Genomic DNA, 20,725 nt, shown 5'->3' on the forward strand with positions numbered 1-20,725 from the left:
AGAGTGAAATATAATGCCTGTATAATATAGGAGGTCAGACTATGATCCAATGACTTCTGGCCTGAATATCTAGGAACTTTTCCAAGAATGGGGGCAGAATGGCAAAACTACAGTGAGTGGTATTCCTTGTCAGAGCGAAATAGAAATGGGCCAGAGACAAAGGTGGTACAAAACTGAGGGGTAAGTACCCGTAGCTCTGTTTTCATTCTTGCCTGGATTTATCTTGATTGTATTCCTCAAATAGAATGATATTTGTGGTAATTGAAGAGTTAGATGGTTTCACTATAACTATTTTGTTGTGTGATCCTTATCGATTTCTCTTGATAGCACATGCTGTCATTAGCGTTACATCGGGACTTCCAGTATAACCTCTTCTTATGCTTCTAACTTTCAGAAAAAAATTCTCCTTTTCAGCTGAAGTTTTCTACACTTGGTCTCAAAGGATTGAAAATGTGGGGGGAAAATACTCCGCTGTAAATTTTTTCTTTTTCCCCCTGGACCCACAATTTAAAAAGCTGAACTTTCCAAGTGGCTGGGCCATAGAGAGAACTAGCCTCCAGGCCATTTTGCACAATGAAAATGTAGCACTTAAGCAACAAAGAGCAGTTTTGAATATTTGTAGTACAAAATGTTCACTACATTTAAAGTTAAACTATTAATGTTATACAGGAATGTATGCATTTTTTATGCATTTCTTTTTTACTGGAGTTTCAAAGTTGAGTATGCAAACTTACAACCCTTGAATTAAAGTTAAAGCAGCGGAGACTGTATGCCTTTGGGACAGAGATGATCTTATGATATGTCTCAGCAGCAATTAGTATAATGGGGTACCAACTGTTATTGGAATCTAGAGATCTAATCAGGGGTGAAAGTAACTTAAGGGACTTACTGGTACACAGGGCCGGGGTCCTAAGCAGGCTGGGGAGGAGGGGTCCCTCAGGAGGAAGGGACAGTGCTTTTAAATCCCTGGGCCCTTTAAATCACTGCCACTACCCAGGGCCTCCCAGAGGATTCAGGGGGCCTGGGGCAAAGCTGGGGAGCTATGGCGCTTGTACTCACTCAGGGGGGGTCCGGGTCTTTGGCGGCAAGGGGCCCTTCACTCGCTCCGCATCTTCGGCAGCACTGAAGGGCCCCCCGCTGCTGAAATGCCGCCGAAGACCCAGACCGTTGCCGGGCCATGGCTCGCGGGACCCAGGGCAAATTGCCCCACTTCTCCCCACCCCAGGCGGGCCTGCCGCTACCCTGGGGCTCCAGCTTTGGTAGCCACGGCCGGGTCATTTAAATCCCTGCCGGAGCCCCATGGTAGCGGTAGCAGCCGGAAGCCCTGGGGCTCCGGTGGCAATTTAAAGGGCCTGGGGCTCCTGGCCGCCACCACTACCTTGGGGCTCTGGCAGCAATTTAAAGGGCCTGGAGCTCCGGTTGCAGTAGTGGGGGCCGGGAGCCCCAGGACCTTTAAATCACCGCTGAAGCCCCATGGTAGCTGTAGTTGCGGCAGTGGCCGGGACTCTGGCAGTGATTTAAAGGACCCAGGGCTCTGGCTGCGGTAGTGGCTGCTGGGAGTCCCAGGCCCTTTAAATTGCTGCCGGAGTCCCAGGGCTCCCAGCTGCCGCCACTACCCCAGGGCTTCATCTATGGGGCTCTGACGGTGATTTAAAGGGCCAGGGGCTCTGGCTGCTGCCGAGAGCCCAGGGCCCTTTTAAATTGCCCACCTGGGGAAGCTGCCCCTGCAGGTACAGTACCAGCTTACTTTCACCTCTGGATCTAATGCAATATGAAACAAAAGAAATAAATTAAAATAAGTGTCTCTTTTCCGTAACAGAAACCTGTATGGAAGTGGGGGATTGTGTTCCCCTGTGTCTTTATGATGTATAAAAGGAGATCTGAAAGGTTTCCCAACATTTTTTTTGGATTGTAAGCTGTCTCGGGCAGAGCCTGTCTCCATGTTTCTACAGCATCCAGTACAATAAGGCTTCAGTCCTGATTGAGACCTTTAGCTGCCATAATATAATCATTTTGATTTACTTTATATTAGATTATTGAGTCTTTGTCCCTCCCTTATTCATGAAAGTCCATAACCAGATGAAGAACTAGTACAGTCGGTTTATGACTGATACCAAGCAAGTGAAATCTGAATCAGAGGGAAGAGATTTTTATTCAGAGAGCTTAGACATGTTTATTTTGTTAATACATTAACACAAATGAATGACAACACTTGAGTGTAAGACTGTCATTGTTAAAGACTCAAGACCCTGTGAAAGCAGCAAGTTCGAAGAGTCGCATGATGAAGTGCAAGACTGATTCTGGATATTAGAGTTCTATTTCAGCCAAAGACTTCCTGTGTATCCTGGCAAGTCACTTGATCTACATCTCAGTTTCAATCTTTAACAAAAACAATAATGCTTACCTCCCTCAAAATAATCTTATGAGGTTTAAATGTGTTAATGTTTACAAAGTTATTTGTACTCTTCAGATGGAAGGCTCTACAGAAATATTAATAAATTAATATAAAATTGTGTATTTAAGTATTTCACTTGCAACAGAATGTTTTCTGTCGCCTCTGCCAGAGTACAGCATTTGTATTGTGCTACCTATATATTGTATAGCACTGGCATAGTTAGCCCTATCCTGCATAAAAGAGAATATATTTTCAGGGTCTGCAACAGGAAAGAATTTAATGCAATTCAATTTTAACATATTTCGGTTTTATTTTTCAATAATCTACATGGCACGGCTCTAAAGAGCGAATGCAATATAGGTTACACCATAAAAATAGAAAAGTTACATGTGCTCTCCAGTCACCAAGAAATTTAAATAATCTTACAGAATGTTGCATCTTTACGTGAGACTCAATACAGTGGAGGAGTCAGAAATGAGTCAGTGTTGCTTAAATTTAGCATTTGACTTTTATAAGCCTATCCTGTGTGAGGTACTGGAATAGTCGCCATACATAATATGTACAATGTATGTCAATGTAAATAATTAGGAGAAGCATTTTTTGATATGCATGTTCACAGATACAATAGTTAATCTCTTCTCGAGAACAGTAAGATGGAATATCTAGAAAAGGAAATGTTTCACCCAGTCCTTGTTCTTGTTAATTTACATGTTAAGCAATAGTGCAAAACATGACTTCCTGGAGATGATCTGAGTTATTACGTTACTGAAAGTAATAACTATCCCAAGTAATTAGTTTAAGAAATTACTACAATAGTGCATATTAGCCAATACAAACCTTTTCTAAAAGGTGAACAAACTTAGAAGCAAATTTACTACAACTTGAAAATTACTTGTGGCCTTCTGATCTTGGAAACTGGCTTGTTTTGAGATTTTTAATTTCTGTATACCAGAAGAGAGAGTTACTACACGATACTGCTGCCACCAATCTGTCCTGCTTAGGTTAGGGAATCCATCCAAACTAAATGGACACTTTTATGGGACTGGAATAGCAGTCATTGTTCCTCCATAAGCACTACCATTCCCAGTAATTGAAACACATAATTGCATATCAAAGGCCATGCCACTGTTCTTCCTCCCTCTACAGCCAACATACACATAACACTCACCCATGCTCCCCACAGCATGCACCAGCCTATCCAAGGCCTATGGAGACCACCTCCATAGAACAGAGGATTGCAGATTGTGGCTACTTTGACTGCACCTCTTCCCAATGTAGGGCTTCTGTGACAGAGGGCCTTTCACTGACCACCCACAAGGGGCTGAATTTTACCCTGAAAGTAGGTTCCATTCTTTGGGTCCAATTCCACACTGGCTAATGGTTCATAAAAATCCAGTCCAGAGAGCCTTTGTCAGCGGATATTGGCTCACGTACCTCATTTTCTGAATCACGGCATCTTCACTACAGAGTTTTCCTTAGCTTACCAGAACACATTTAAGAGTAGTCAGACTAAATAAAACTGTTTACTTGCACTAGATGTTATCCATCAGAAAGCATTCTTGAGATTATTTTTTAAAATGCTTTTTGTGAATCAAGGAAGACACAGAGGAGTTCTCTAGCCTGTATTTGTGGAGCACTACAGAAATCTTGATATTCTATCCTACTACCAGTACAAGAGCTTTCATCTAAGGGTTAGTCAGCAGCATTGTACGTGTCCAATGCATGAAGTTCAGTTGCCACGGTTAGTATGAGTGTAAAATGTTAAATAAAAATAAGTGATGGTACCAACTCTGATTTGAATTAGCCCTCCAAAAAATATTCCCAGTGAGCTTTAATATTAAGCAATTTATATTCAGAGACATCTTTAACTTAGAGCAAGAAGAGACAATGACCCAAGTGTCTATTAAAGGCCCTGGTTCCACTGAAGATGTTAGAAAACAGAGTAGCATTTTAAATGATACACACAGTGTAGCCTATCTGGCTCCAACTCCCTGGTCTCACACCAGTCTATACATGCCGATGCCTCTGTTTAATCACTTATAGATTTTAAGGCCAGAAAGGACCATTATGATCTTCTAATGTGACCTCCAGAACAACATAGGGCATAGAATTTCACCAAGCCATTCCTGCATCAAGCCCGTAAACATCAACAAGCCCTTAAGCAACCAGAAGGTCATTGTTCTGGAACTATAGCCAATGCAGTTACACGCCAATTATGTCATTACTCTCAGTAAATTCACAGACTTTTGCCAGATTAGTAATTAATGTGCAGCTGTTTATGATTGATCAATAAAATCTATAGTTTAAGAACAGAGAAGATATCAATCAAGGTGAAAGTTTACTATATCAGGATAAATAATGGGTTTGTTAAATAGCACACTCATTTTTATCAGCCTTATAGGTAGGGTCCTACAAAATTCATAGCTAAGAAAAACACGTCACAGACCATGAAATCTGGTCTTTCCCCGTGAAATCTGGTCTTGTGTGCTTTTACCCTATACAATACAGATTTCACAGGGGCGACCATCATTTCTCAAACTGGGGGACCTGGTCCAAAAGGGATTTGCAGGGGGGGTGCAAGGTTATTTTAGGGGATCACGGTTTTGTCACCCTTACTTCTGCACTGCCTTCTGAGCTGAGCAGCCAGAGAGAGGTGGCTGTTGGCCAGGCCCCCAGCTCTGAAGGCAGTGTCCCAGAGCAGCACAGAAGTAAGGGTAATAGTACTGCAACCCCCTCTACAATAACCTTGTGACACCTCCATGCACACAACCTTGTGACACACACACCTCCTTTTTGGGTCAGGACCCCTACAATTACAACACAATGAAATTTCAGATTTAAATATCTGAAATCATGAAATTTACTATTTAAAAATCCTATGACTATGAAATTGACCAAAATGGACCCTGAACTTGGTAGTGCCCTACTTATAGGGGAGTGCAGCTCACTGCAAAGGGTCCTCAGATCTTGAGCTTGCTTTTCCCCAACAGTCTGTCAGAACCAGTATCTGATTATAGTAAAGTGTAGTGCAACATTCTTGTTTGACCTGACTGAGTTCTTTCAGTTGGGTATGCTCTATGAGTCACTGCATAGACAGTGGCTCGGAGCTGTATTAGTTTACCTATTGGGTAGAATAAAGTTTTTCTTTTTAAAGTATGTAATTGCTGATATGAATGCAGAATTAATAATAATTTATACATTTGAATGACACAACCTTAGGTTGTGAATCACAAATTAGCATTCATTTTCCCATAAGGCACACAAAGAGCAATTAAAGAATTCTACGGTCTTTTTAAAGAAAGAAAGGAGTTTGTGTTTCATTCAGTTCAACAAACTATAGTGACCTGGGAACTTTCTCAGTAAATAACCTTGAAAGTAGAATAGAATAGAGCAGGGTACCATTCTTGATAAGAATAAGTAAATTAAGGTATCATCTGTACAATTCAATAGCATTCATAATCCTGTTTCCTAGTGATTAGACTTGTGAAATAAAGTTAAATTCAAAGCTCACTTTTGAACAACAAATGCCATGTAACGACAAAAATTAATATTTTACAAGTTATTTATCAGAATTAGTGATTTTAATCAGATGCGAGAACTCCCACAAAAGAGTCACAAGTAACCCAAGAAGGGAATCCTTCTGGAAAAGAACCAAAAAAACCCAAACAAACAAGAACCACAGGACAAGTGCATCAGTATGCTTGTAGCTAAGGAAGCAAAAGGCTAATTATCTTACATACAAACTAAACATAGAAAACAAAAATCACTAACAAACTTGCATGCTGGAGACTTCTTCATGAATGCTCTAAATGATCTCAAGTTTAGAAGAAGTTTGGATTGAACATTTTAAAGTTTACTGTACAACTGTACAGCAGACATCAATTACAGTACTTTGTCATTTTCCCATCCCCTTTGAACTTGTAGTTGACATTGAGCCTCCACACTCTAGAAAAATAGGAACCACCTATCATTAGTTGCTGCGGCTCTCCCTAGTTTATCTTTATGCATTTGGAGTGCCATCAGACTGAATTTTGGGCAATATACTGCCCTTGCCTTCTACTGATGTTAGAGACAGAGTTCTCATCTGTGCTTACTATATATAGCCACTGGTTAAAATTTGCTGTTATCCCAGTTTCTTTCAATGCTCATAGTACACTCTGAACCATTCATGGAGGCATACTGACTGTCTGAAGTTGTGCTCTGGGAACAATCACATGCAAAGTGCAATAACTTGTTAGGGTGAATTTTTCCAGGGCAAATAATTCTTCTGGTCTTTGAGAGGACAATTGGACATTTACTTCTGTGTCTCTTGAATGGGGGTGGCAGGAATCACTCCAGAGGGAATTCTATGAAGAATTTGTGTCAAGACCTTTGCCTTCATAGAAGCATATGCTTATTTTAGCATTTAACCTTTCAAACAGACTGGGTGAGATTGTGAGGAATTACCTCATGTTTAAAGTTTTAAGTACTGTGTTGTAGATTCCCCTCTTCACTCATGTGTATCTTCTAACTAGACTGCATGAGGGTTAGACTGGATGATTCTTGCGGTCTCTTCTAACCCTATGGTTCTATGACTATGTCAGTCAGCTAACATTGATCCTGTTCATAAACACACAGTTATCACATGCAGTAACCTGGCCTGTTTTTAGAGACTGGAGGCCGCAATACAATCTGGATCCTGATCCACATCCCCTCCAAGTTTGCGGGGCATTTGAATCCAGGCAGCTTTGGGTCCACCAGAACCCCTCCCAACCCCCACACTGTGCTCTTAGAATCATAAGGTTAGAAGGGACCCAAGTTAGCCCCCTGCCAAGATGCAGGATCTGTTGTGACTAAACCATCCAATACAGACGGCTATTCAGCCTCCTTTTGAAAACCTCGGGTGAAGGAGCTTCTATGACTTTCCCAGCCAGTTTGTTCCATTGTCCTAATGTTCTTACAGTTAAGTTTTTCCACTGATTTAATCTAAATCTGCTATGCTGTAGTTTGAACCCATTGCCTCCTGGCTTGTTCTCTGCTGCAGGACAAAACAACTTTTCTCCATCTTTTTATGGCAGCCTTTCAAGTATCCTATCCTGTCGCCCCACCCCCTTAATCGCCTCTTTCTCCCAACTAAACATATCCAGTTCCTTCAGCCTTCACTTGTATGGCTTGCATTCCATCCCTTCGATCAGCTTTGCTGCTCACTTCTAGAGCCTTTCTAGTTTCTCTACATCCTTTCTATACATGGGTGACAAAAACTGGACACAGTTCTCCAGCCAAGGCCTAACCAGCACTGAGTAGAGCAGTACTGTGTCACCTCCCGTGACTTGCACACGATGCCTCTGTTAATGTAACCAAATTTGCGTTTGCTTTTTTTTTTTTGCGCAACAGCCTGGCATTGCTAACTCATGTTGAGGCTGTGATCCACCTCAACTCCCAGATCCTTCTCAGCTGCCCTGCTGCCAAGCCAGTTATCCCCCATTCTGTATTTGTGCATTTGGTTTTTCTTCCCTAGCACCTTACATGTTGAATTTCATTTTGTCGTCTATAGCCCAGTTCTCCAATTTAGCAAGATACCTCTGACTTTTAGCTCTATCCTCCAAAGTGTTTGCAACTCTCCCACCAGCTTTGTCTCATCTGCAAGCCTGATCTTTTCAAACTCCGCTATACAGTTGTACAGCAAACTTTTGATAAGATCAATTCCTAACAGTGAAGGTCCGGTTCTGTTTCGGAAAGCAGGCGGATTTGAACGGCCTCCCAGCTCAGAAATGCGGAGGTGCCCCGACGGGTGAGGCGGATGGCAGCAGGGAGCGCGTCCCTAGTGACTTGAATTCCAGTGGCCGGGGAAGCGGCTGAACAATCCTCCACAGCAGGCAGCTGGGCAGGGGAAAGCGAAGTGGCTCCGCGCCCCCCACCCCCGTGATCTCCGCGGCGGCTCCATCTGTTCCCCGCCTGGGCTCCCACTAGCAGCGCTCGAGCGGCCCATTCCTGCCTAACAAAGGGCCGCCGCCCCCCACTGCCCAGCCCTCTGCGCCGCGCCGCCGCAGCATCCCAGGTACCAAGGTGGGCGGGGGAGGCGCGAGGAGGAGGCGGCGGGGAAGGGAGCGAAAAGCGACCGCCGCCGGAGAGAGAACGCGCCGACTCTAGCGCCAACTCTCCGACTGCCGGGCGGCGCCGCTGATTGGCGGGGCCCGCCGCGGGAGCGCCCCGGCCGGCCGCCGCTGATTGGCCGGATTGTAAAAGTGTGTCTCAGGGCGCCAGAATAGAAGCTTTAGCGCCGAGTGGCATCTCCGGGCAGCAGCAGCGGCGCCGGCACGTTGGGGGGGGCGGCAGCGGCTGGGCACAGGGCGCTCTCCTCTCCCGTCGCTGCCCCCCATGCACCCCCCGCCTCCCGGCTGCTCCGGAGTGCGTGGCGCTGCTGCGCGGAAGGCCGCGAGCGAGAGCCGGGAAGGGCTGGATCCCCGAGGTAAGCGCTGACGAGCCGCGGGGGAGGGGGCTCGGCCCCCCATTACAGCCCCAGCCACGTCTGGGGGCTTGCCCCGCACTCCCGCTGTCGCTCCAGGCCGCCGCACTTGGGGAGCGGAGGGGGGGCTACTCCGAATTGAGCCTCCAACTGCATCAGCAGGTACGAGCCTCCCCATCTCTCATGCCTGAGGACTTGGGGGTTCAGTGCCAGGGGCAGCCGGGCAGCCCCGCTTCCTCCCGCCCGCTGCACCGGGGCAGCGAGCTCCCCCCGCCGGGGGCGGGCTGGCCGGCCGCTCTTCTGTCCCATTCATTCAAAGCCGCGATTCCTCCAGGTTCTTTGCGCCAAAACTAACTGCCCCGCAGGAGACCCTGAGCGCTGCTGACTCAGTCGCCGCCGGCTCCCACCGAGCTGGGGTAGCTCGCTCAGCCGCCTTCCTTCCCCACCCACTGCAGCCGTGTCCCACGGGGTTGATTTTCTGACGGAAAGGCTGATTCCCCAGGGCTAACGCTGAGAGTTTGTGACGGTCACAGGAGGGCAGCTGCAGGCTGCCAAGGTCACCTTTTGGGGATGGGAGGGAAACTATAGATTAGCCTCTGGAAATCGGGGTGGGGTTTGTTTTTTAATGAAGTAATATCAAACTTAACCTGTGCAACTTTATAACTTACAGATGGAGGTAAGTTGCTTAACACTAAAAGACTTGATCAGCCCAAGACACACAAGAATCGATCTGGCAGCTGAAGATGCGGAAAATGCACAAAAGGTGAGTAAATGGACATAGATAACACTTAACAGCAGTTTTTAGTAAGATTTATGGCCAATACTGCAACACCAACACCCCAGGACTTTGAATTTTGTTGCAAAATCTATTGTACCTTGAACTACCTTTGCTATTTTTCCCCCCCAGGTGAATGGACTGTAGTAGGTTCTGAAAATGGTTTTAGCACATTACAGAAATGTACTAGTACTTGTTAGAGATGAATATAACCTACTGGTGTGTGGCTATTTAAGAATACAAAACTATTCTTTACAGGACTATTTATGTCTAGTTCCCACTGACCTTTGAGATAAGGCCAAAAGTAGTAAGTTTGCCCTCTTAAACACCAAGACTCAAATATAACATTGTAATATTCTTCCCACTCTCTGCCATTTTAGTTTCCTTCCTTCCCAGCTCAGTTGCCCCAGCCAACATTCAAGTTGATAATTTTGGGGTGGGAAATAGGAGACATCTTGACTTTTAAACTTTAATGAAAGGCCCATTTCCCCTCCACCCCCTTCCCCTTTCAAGGAAGTAGTCAAGAGTTTAGTCAGGATTAATTAAAGGGGACATTAACAATACCTCTGCCATCTGGGGAAAGGATTACAGAAAATCCTATGTATGAAGCCATATTGGGTAACTGTGTATGGAGCACACTGAGACACAGTCACATATGGTTGTGAAAGGATGCAGAAAGCATAGGCTTAGATGAGGCAGGGTTAGACCCAGCCAAAATAGTTTTGAAACAGGTCTAAGGTGAGTAATGAGGCAGATGCGTCTGAAGATGTGCTTCCCATTTAGTCAGGAGCACATCATTTAAATATCCCCTCCCCAGGGCATTTCTGTAAGCTTCCTGCTGTCTTATTATAGAGCACAGAATACACATAAGTGCACTAGGAACTAGTTGTGTGCATTAAGGTTAAAATCTTACAGGGCTGCATGTTTAAAAAAAGCTTTCAGGATTGGCAGTATTGTTGTTTGCCAATCCAGACTGACGGACAGCAGAATCATGGCTCTAGCTAGCCTTTAAACAGATTGTCAGCTAAGACACTGCATCAATGTGACCACTTCACCTTGGCACTCTACTCCTGATGGATTATATTATATGCACAAAGCTAGCAGACTTCGCATGTTTCAACAGAGATTTAATAACTGACACTGTAGTAAGGTCTCCTACTACTGAGACTTAATTTTACAAAGGATACTCCAGTAAAACAAGAATAAAACTATGCTACAGTTGTCAAAATAAATTAAAACAGGAATAATGCCTCAGTATAACCACTTCATTTTACTTGCTAACATGCAAAATTCAGAAATCTTCAGTGGATCCGCAGTTGGTGCAATTTAGTGAGGGTCTACCCAAATAAAGATTTTCCACCTCCACATAAAAATGAATAATAGCTATATGCTACAGTCTTCTTATGAACCAATACATTAATAACACACCCAGCACTGTGAGACTTACCCATTTCCTATTCCTCTAAAGATTTTTTTTTTATTCCTGTCTACATAACCAAAATTGTGTCTACCTATTTTACATTCCCTTTGTGCTTTCAACCTACCTTCTCTCCTTGGAAGAAGAGGCACCCCAGAATCTCCTTTTCACCTCTTTACACATACTATGAATCCATATGGTTAATAGAAAATTTGGGATCTAAAGACCTCCCAAGGACCATATGGGACTGGGAAAAAGATAAACTGGGACAGGTGAGTCAGTGAGGAGGATAAAGATTTCAAGGGTAGGTAGTAGGTACATGTTTTGAACCCATTTACAGCTTCAGCCATTACTTATCGCTGCTCAGTGTAATGTTTGTACATCTGGGTGAATTAATGGGAGCTCAGTGGGATAACTTTCAAGTAACTGGATTGCTAGTTCTAGGTATCTGCTTTTGTTATAACTACATTAGCACCAAGCATAATGAAAAACAGCTTTATATAAAGGTGGGATTTTTTCCCATTTTAGATTAAGTGTTGAATCCTTGCCACATTTGAAATTGCAAGAATATATTACGTGAATTAACTATACTGAACATGTATACCAGGAAGCACCATGGCCCTTACCTTGAACCCTTTTTGGCAGTGTATTAAATCACAACACTCATCTGAAATAAAAATATCTTTCTTTACATTCTTGAGGATAATCCAATTGGGCATTATAATATTTTATATAATCATTCTGAACATTCAGAGCACAGTGCCTTTTCCTAGTCTTTGGATGTCTGTCCTCCTCCCCAGATGGCAAACTATGGAAGGCTTTCTATTAGGAGCAGTAACATCTGGCTAATTTTTTAACTTTAAAATCCAGTTTCTGCATTCCAATTAAATTGACTAAACTAGTGCAGTAGTTTAAACAAAATTCCATGGTGTCTCCTTATCAATTAGCTATAATTCTCGAGCCACTAAGAATTGAACAGAGCAATAGTTTTAGCTGAAATTCATATAAAAACTTATGCCTTTTAGATAGCTATTCCATCTTGTACACTTTTCTGTAAACTTAATGCCTTATAGCACCAACAATGAAAATGAGACTACTATTGTAATAATATCTATCCCAAAAGTTCTATTGTGTATACTTGGTTATGTTTTTTTAAAATTCATTTTGCAAAGATTTTAAACCACCACTAGTCAGAGGTGCAGGAATTTATGATCGGTTCAGGACAAACACCAAGAACACTGCTTGACTGAGGGACCAGTAACTGTTTCAGGGTCTCATTTCTAGTCCTTATAGTTTAAGGAGACTTAAAGGCTTGGCTTCTAAGAACAGCAAGTTGTGAAATCTGATATTATTTTCTGGTTATCATTTTACTTTCTTCATCTCTTACCTCTCACTTCATCTGAGATATCTGCAACCAGTATTTCAAACTGCTAGATTGAAAAACTGAGTCTTAGAATTTGAAAGCCAGCAAGTGCCATTTTTAATCCATGTAAAGCATTGGAGAGAAGTTATTAAATGGTAATCAGAATGATTTAATGTCTGATGTCTTGTGGTCTCTCAGGGCTAGAAAAGTTTTGGTAGGGCTTTAGTACCACTGGCTTTCTCTAGGTACTGGTCAGTCCAGAATCAGTGATCAGAACAGTAACAAAGAAAAATCCAGTGGTAGCTGGCAGGTTCAGTAAACAGATTAGATCCATTGACTTTAGGTTAACTGTGTTTGATCTGTTGCGCACTGATAATACTCTGTTGCAGCAAAGGAAACCCAAGTAATATTGTCATATTTTTCTCATGCTCTTCATCCTGTTAGTGCAGGGTGAGAAACCTGTTCAACTAGTGGAGTGGGGGAAGTACCTGTTGCTCAAAAGCTGCTTTTCCCGCTAATTAAGGAATGACATTGATGCCTACTTGAGTCAGTCTATCTAAGTTAGTTGAAAGTTGCTCTGTAACACAACTTTTGTGGTAGTGGGAATGGACAAAAGGGTAGTCATAGCCTCATTCCTGTATAAGAACCTAAAGGAAAAATGAGCATCAGATCATGTAGCTGGGGGCAAGGAGGGAATTCTTGCTCTTACCTTACTTTGAGAACAAGTCATATGTAGATTTCTCCTTCCCAGCAGCTTGCTTGATTATAGTTAACACTTCTTTATATATTTTCATTGTTTTGAGCAGCAGATACTTTAGCAACTTTCTTCCATTAGGGAAGTGTTCCATCTGGGCTGAGTAGAGTGAAATCCCCAAAAAGGGCTTTCCGTTATGGAGATTCCATAATAGAATGCTATGTTTTTTTCTAAGTGCAGTGTAACTAGTGAACTATTTAAGCTTCAGTCCAAATTCAGCCGGAAGACATGGCTCCAGGGGATAAACTGGGTTCATAATTTGGACCAGGAGGTTTACAATTGTGGCACAGTTGGCTTATATGAAAAGGCAGAACAGAGAAGTCTGACAGACAACAGGTTTGACTGATTGACTTCATCTTAAGCAATTCATGGTGGCATCTTATCTGCATTGTACACTGATGTATGGTATACACTTTGCTGCATCTGACGCTAATAAGAGCTGTGCTAAATATAACCTTGGGACTGTCAGAGCATGATGGCACTCTTTACCTTCATACGAACAATGGCATTGACTGGTGGATTGTGTTGCTTCTCTTCAACCCTAAACAATCCTCTTTTTAATAGGAAAACATATTTGATCAGTCCAGAATGACCCCAAAGACTCCCATGAAAAACGAACCAATTGATTTATCAAAGCAAAAGGGCTGCACCCCAGAAAGAAATCCAATTACACCTGTTAAGCTTGTCGATAGACCTCTGGCAGATCCATGGACCCCCACAGCTAACCTGAAGATGCTTATTAGTGCTGCTAGCCCTGACATGAGGGACAGGGAAAAGAAGAAAGAGCTCTTTAGACCAATTGAGAACAGTGAGCAGAATGATGCTTTTCCTGATTCTGTACAGGTAAGAGACTTGACCTAGTAAGCTTGGACATAACTGACACACAATGCCCTCTACTTGCTGCAGGCTGACTAGTTAGTTTACATTTTATTACTTAGTTTTTTTTTTTTTTAAACGATTTCCTCAGTCTTTCTGCCACTCACCTTTACAAGGAATAGAGAGCAGCACTATTTGAAAGCATCCACAAAGATGACCATTTATATAGCAACACCAATGTGCAAGCCATTTCAGACAAAGATCACCATCTTAAAAGCTTACTGTCTAAGTATTTCTTCAGATACTCAGACTGGATATGGTTACTTCCCCTCCCTCGCTAATTATATCATTTTCAAACTAAGGCCTAGCCACAATGAGGGGAAAACTGCCAAGTCAGTTAAACAGATTCAGCATAACAGCTCATTTGGCTACTGTACAACTGTTTTAAAGACAGGCTAACCAAGTCTTGGGCATTTTATAATTGGGGCTTTAGAAGCTGTATACCTTAGCCACACTGGATTGGCAAACCATATTTATACCTCATTCAGCAAAACACAGCTAAACATCTAACAGTCAGGATGAGGGTAGTCAAAAATTACACCTGAATGGTTTCCTGCGTAAACAGGATTTTATATTCAGTATTGTTGGGTTTTTTTGCTAGGGGATTCTGCTCCCCATCCTTCTTGTTTATTTTTTTTTTTAAACCAAAACAAAAAACCCTCTAAGCATCTTGGAGCAGGAGGAGAGCAATTTTAGCTTTTATCCAACAGCTTTTATCCTCCTCTCATTTTGTTTCTCTTTCTCCAGGAACCCCTAGCTTCCCATTTCAAGTTATTGCTCATAAGATGCCCCTTTTGCCAGTGGTTGCAACATCAGCAACATGAAACTAGAATCTAGTCACTAGGCCCTCATTCTAAGAAAAGGCTATTTTATAGGCATAAAGGCTCACATAATTCTTTAGGATCAAGTATGGCACTGAACCTGTTTGAACACTGATGGGGGGGGGAAAAGACAGAGCTGGGGCAAGCAGACTAACAAAGTTATTTGAAAGATCACTCATAACTTAGCTTTCAACAAGCAGCATGTACAGAAATATGCTACATTAAATTTTAGTTGTTTCCTTCTCCGAAAGGATAACTGAAATAATTGCTAGGTTTGGTGAAGCAGTGTGGCCTAGTAGACAGAACACTGGACTGGGACTGAGGAGTCTTAGGTTCTATTCTAAGCTCTGCCATTGCCTGCTGGGTGATCTGGGCAAATCACTTCACCTCTGTGCCTCAGTCTACCCATCTGTAAAATGGGGATAATAATGTTGCCCATATTTATAAATAGGGCCCTACCAATTTCACAGCTATAAAAAAACATGTCACAGGCTGTGAAATCAGTCTTTCCCCATGAAATCTGATCTCCCCTGCTGGTGGTAGCCTGGGAGAGCTCAGGGCAGTCAGGACTCGAGGCTTCTTCCCCCCGGACGCCTGCTGGGGCTCAATGTGACCCAGTCAGGGTTTCCACCCTGGGGCTGGGGCACCCATTTTTCCAGGAGGCCCCCAAATTGTCCAGGGGCCCCTGCCTTAATCTGTCTGTCTGGCCCAGGACTAGCACCTAGGAGCCACAGCTGAGGCACTCCTAGCAGCATGGGGGAGATCCTACCCACCACCACCTCCCAGAACCTCCTCTAACTGCAGGAAGCTCAGAGGCTGCTGCCTAGGCAACACAGAAGTGAGGGTGGTAATCTTGGGATGCCCCCCCACCCCCATAACAGCTTTGCAACCCTCCAAAGTCCCATTTTGGGTCAGGACCGCCACAGTTACACCACAGTAAAAATTTCAGATGTAAATATCTGAAATCATGAAATTGACCAATTTTAAAACCCTCTGGCCATGAAATAGACCAGTATGGACCCTGAATTTGGTAGGGCCTTATTTATAAAGCACTTTGAGAGCTACTGCTGAAAAGCCATATAAATATTATTATTACGCATTTTAAAAAGTAGTTAGACTAAATAGTGCAGTAAAGTTTGTTTAAAATAGAGTTTAATTCAGCTATTGTGCACATGACTGCTTGAAGTATTTTGAACTTCTGAACTACCATATTTCAGCTTTTGTTAAATTTACCCTCATGAATGAAATCTTGTATAGATTACAAAAACATAAGATGAAAACTGCAGTTTTCAAACCATTTAAAAACCAAGGTCATTTATTCCCAAGCATAATATGTTGCAAGGGGATTCGTTACTCATGCTGCAGTAAGAGGTAGTTAAGATAATGAAAGTCTTAAGAGTAAAAAAGTTCACAGGCAATTGACATACACAACTTCACTCCAACAAGAGAATCAATACTTCAGAATTACTAGTCCAAATAAAAATTACAGTCAGTTCATTGTTTAGGGGTTATTGTAACAAACATACTTTCTTATATATACCTGAGGTCTCCAGCTTTCAGGAATACTACAAGGGCCTACTCATTCTTTTCCATAGGATTTTTATTCAGTTAACAGCCTGCCAAAATGTTAAAAAGCCCAAAATGCTGAGGCAGCTGAATTTTATCCCCCCAGAACTAGGGTCACATGCCTCTGAGCTCTTAAAGCGATATACCCACAAAAAGAAGGATGGTGAAATTTCTGTGCAGAGGTTTTTCAGGAGCCCTCTGGTGGTTGGTAAACATCTCTGGTCAGTGACACTCCAAGGTGTTTGCAGAAATTCTCCTTTTTATAGTCTCAGAAGGGAATGTTACTTCCAAATAGGGTCTTATCTATTGGTGGTGGGAACATAGTTACACCTTTTGTGTCCTCCAACACCTGGCCATCATGGGATGTCCTTGTAAATGCTTTCATAATGATCACCACTGTGTCTGGATTTTAGATAAAACAAGTTCATGAGTCAAAACATGTGACCCAGGTGCTTAGAGAGATGATCACTTTCTAAGCCTGTATGAAGGCCCTTGGGCATGTGTATTTTATCTTTTGTAACAGTAGTCTGAGCTTGAATGTTAGAATCTGAAATGTTCCCTATTTTGCTATTGTCATGCCTGTTGAAGCTCTACAATAAAGGAATAACATTTATTTTTCAACAGTATGATATGGTAGATGATGGCACAGTGGATGAATTTGAAAAGCAGAGACCCAGCAGAAAACAGAAGAGCTTAGGACTCTTATGCCAAAAGTTTCTAGCTCGCTACCCAAGTTACCCTTTGTCAGCAGAAAAATCTACCATTTCTTTGGATGAAGTGGCTTCTAGTCTTGGTATGTATGCCTGAAATAAATGCTGCAAGAACTGGACAACTTTAGTCTTTTAAGATATGTCTACCACATAAAGGCACTTAAAGTAAAATAGATCCCATTTAAAAGAACTGACCTATTCGCAGAATACATTTAAGGTTTGATTTTTTTATTCTTTTTTAACTTTATTTTTTTTGGGGCGGTGCTGGGTGCGCCCTTCTAGTTAAATTTAGCAAGAGCTGCAGGTACTCAATACTTAAGAAGATCTCTATCACTATATTATATAACCCTATCATTTAAAAAAAAAAGTTGCAAATCAGTCTGAGTGCTCTCATGGTGAACTAATCCTGCTGCTAAATATGTATGCCTAGATTTTTATTTTCCTGCTAATTGAAGTCTGAGAAATAAGCAGAGGGGTTTATAAAGAACAAATCATACAAAAGAACTGTGGCGAATTTTTGGCTAGAACTACAAATTGGTGGATGAGGGAAATCAGTAGGTTTTATATCTTGATTTCAATAAATCATCCAATACAGTAGCTTCCAGAATCTAAATAGACAAATTGTCTTGGATGTGAACAATGTCTTGCACATTGAAAACTGGCAGAAAGACTGCCATTTATCATTCCCCTTTTTGCAATGTGTTGAACTGGGTGGAGGTATCTAGTGGTGTGGTTCAGGGACCAATGTTAGCTTTGGTTGTCTTTAACATCCTCTTTGGTTATCTGCAAGAAGTAAACTGCATGTTAACTAAACTTACAAGTTAGACTTAATTGGGAGCTGTTGTGAACCTCATCCAGGACAAAAAAATAATACAAAGGGACCCAGAGAGACTATAGATAATAGAGATTGCATTTATTCAGGCTGAGTCTTATTTTGCTAAGTATTGCATCTGAGAAAAATAATTCAGATTTATTTCATAGGAAAGATAGCAAATTAGACAAGAACTTGCAGAAAATTCAATGCAGTTTTTTATATTTTGGGAAGGAGGATGGAGAGGGAACAGAGATGGGATTTCCTCCCTGTGTGGCTCTGGTGAGACAGCTCCTAAAGTACTTAGCGAAACAGAATAGAATGCAGAAAAGAATAAATAATAGATAAGGACTGATTTCTATGGTAATCATCTTTAAAGAATTTTTTTAAATGAATTGTTTTAAATATTAGAGTTATCCCCATTTAATATGAAATCCCAGTGCTCTGCCCTCATGAAGCTGAACACATGTAGTCCTCCATTGCTAACTGGAAATGAAATTACTTGGGTTTTTTTCCTTTTGAGGAATATTTCGTTGGTGACTTAAAACAAAGGAGTTTGTTTAAATGTACTAGTAGAGTTTGTGTCTTATTTAAAATAGTGGTTGGTTTTCCCCTTTGGTTTTCATTTCCTATACCACTGCTGATCTTTGCGTAGCAAATAATGGCTTCAATGTAGATTTTGCCATCAATAGATAAGGCTGTATTCACACAGCTCCTAGCTATGAAAAATCCATTTACGAGTCACAGCAGTACACAGTGCTTCCCAGGCTCTGCTCAGGGCCTATGGTACCTGGGCAGCCTTCATTAATAGGGTTCCCAATAGTTCTGTGGACACAGATTAAAACTACACTTCTCTGGCTGCACCCATGAGAGAAGACAGAGATGCAAACACCATCTTCCCGATCCCAGGGTTAAAGTGCCTGGGGTACAGTCTCTCCCTGTGATAGAAGTGTATGAGTCAAGCCTATAGGTTTTAGCTTAGATGTCTGTCTGTTCCCTCCCTTCCTGTTTATCTACAAATTCTTCAGCTAATATCACTGCAACTCTCCTACTAAATAAATCTTATTGTGAGGGATCTGATCCTGCATTCCTTGTTCACCTAAAATTCCCACTGAAGTCCATAGGAATGTTAAAGGAATGTTAAGAAGTGCAGGATCAGACTGCAGATGGAGACTAAAATTATCTCAATACATTACAGAGTGCATAGATTCTCACTGATTCTAGCAACTTAATCTTGTTTCTTCTGAACAGCTTCTTGGCCTATTGGCAGAATACTGAGAACTGGGATGGGAGGGAGCGTGACAATTTTTTCTCACTTTGCTAAAAATATATATCTTGATCTTATTTGTTTTTGGGATCCAGTGCCTGTGTTTGGGGGCAATGTGGGGCTGGGAATAATTGTACAAATATCTTGACAATGTGCCATCAACATAACACCAGTATGCTGGCAAGCACTGGAGTTCTATGCAGCGAATTATGCAGGAGAGGGTTTATGGTGCCGGTGCTCAAAGGAACTAGTTGTGTAAAATATGTCTACGTATGTAGAGCACTCAGTACTTTAGTAGCACATTTCACTCAAAATATCTCCATGCACTTTAAAACACTAACAAATTGGAAAGTCCCAGTACCCACATTATTATCTATATTTTATGGGTAAACATTAGGGAAATCTTTCAAAACTTCTCACCATTACTAGTGCTTGTTCCGCTCCACTTCTGGTAGCAATACTGTGAGCCCTAAGCAGACAGCAGTTGCCAGCACTTATCATTTAGACCAGTTCTTAGTGGGGTTAGATAACTGTTTAAAATGGTGGCTGCAGGCATTGGCCTGGTTGTGTTCAAGCTCCAAACACTGCTAACACTAGTAGAGCTGAACCAGAGTTGGTACCTATGGGGAATTTTTGAAAATTTTTCCTTTGTGTAGATGTGGTCAGAGATTAAAATCCAGCTCTTGCTCCCACTGAAGATTATAGGACCTGTTCTCCATTGCTTTACATGTTGACATATTTGACGGTGCCTGTAATTTACACAGTACTACACAAGTGCAAGGCAATGGAAAATCAGGCCCGGTGGCTATACTCCCATTGATTTCAGTAGGAGCAAACTCTGTGACTTACCCAGGGAAATGATAAAAGAGGAACTTGCTGTGAGTAGATCTTGTTCGGTGCACGATTATACAAAAAGGAGGCGAGAGTAGAAGCATGTTTAAAAATGGGGATGCTTTTAAGTATCTTTCTTCCTTAAAACAGGAGTTGAGCGTAGGCGCATCTATGACATAGTGAATGTTCTGGAATCGTTGCATCTTGTTAGCCGTGTGGCCAAGAATCAGTACTGTTGGCACGGACGACACAGCCTGAGTCAAACTCTAAAAAACCTTCAGGAAATAGGAGAGCTCCAGAAGTACGAAGAACAGATGGCTTACATCCAGCATAAAGAGCAGGACCTTGAGTATAAATTTGGAGACTGTAAAAAGGAGACCTTTCCGGATTCCCAAGACAGACAGTTACTTGACTTTTCGGAGGCAGATTGCCCCTCTGGTAAGCTGACTAATGGTTGATGTGTACAGATGCAGTCGTAGTGTTCAACATACAGTGTGGCTTTTTTCTTATTTAATTTATTTATTTTTTTAAATGTAAAATGCACAATATTGCTTGTGAAAGGTGCTGAATTCACCACTTTAGAGATAAGGCTCCTCTTTTTATTCACAGTGCAGGTACAGCACAGATGGCAGCAATTCCAGTCTTTCCCCTCTCACTCAGTGGCCTGTCCATGACAGGTCCCTTGAAACATGTA

At 42.2% G+C, this 20,725-nt stretch overlaps 1 protein-coding gene across 4 annotated transcripts in view; it reads left to right on the forward strand.

Annotated features, from left to right (window-relative positions):
- E2F7 (E2F transcription factor 7) overlaps positions 1-20,725 on the forward strand; it is a 45,143-nt gene that overhangs the window by 9,612 nt on the left and 14,806 nt on the right. For 2 of the 4 annotated variants that reach the window (XM_039497890.1, XM_039497883.1), the window contains exons 1-5: positions 8,658-8,843; positions 9,511-9,603; positions 13,714-13,992; positions 17,037-17,205; positions 20,182-20,469. In XM_039497890.1, the coding sequence (XP_039353824.1) occupies positions 9,511-9,603; positions 13,714-13,992; positions 17,037-17,205; positions 20,182-20,469 (829 nt within the window). In that variant the 5' untranslated portion in view covers positions 8,658-8,843. Of the gene's footprint in view, positions 1-8,657; positions 8,844-9,510; positions 9,604-13,713; positions 13,993-17,036; positions 17,206-20,181; positions 20,470-20,725 lie in introns of those variants that run through there. The other 2 variants (XM_039497866.1, XM_039497874.1) reach the window with 2 other exon arrangements.

The sequence above is a fragment of the Mauremys reevesii genome, linkage group 1 (genome assembly GCF_016161935.1).
Source record: "Mauremys reevesii isolate NIE-2019 linkage group 1, ASM1616193v1, whole genome shotgun sequence".
Taxonomy (NCBI): Eukaryota; Metazoa; Chordata; order Testudines; family Geoemydidae; genus Mauremys; species Mauremys reevesii.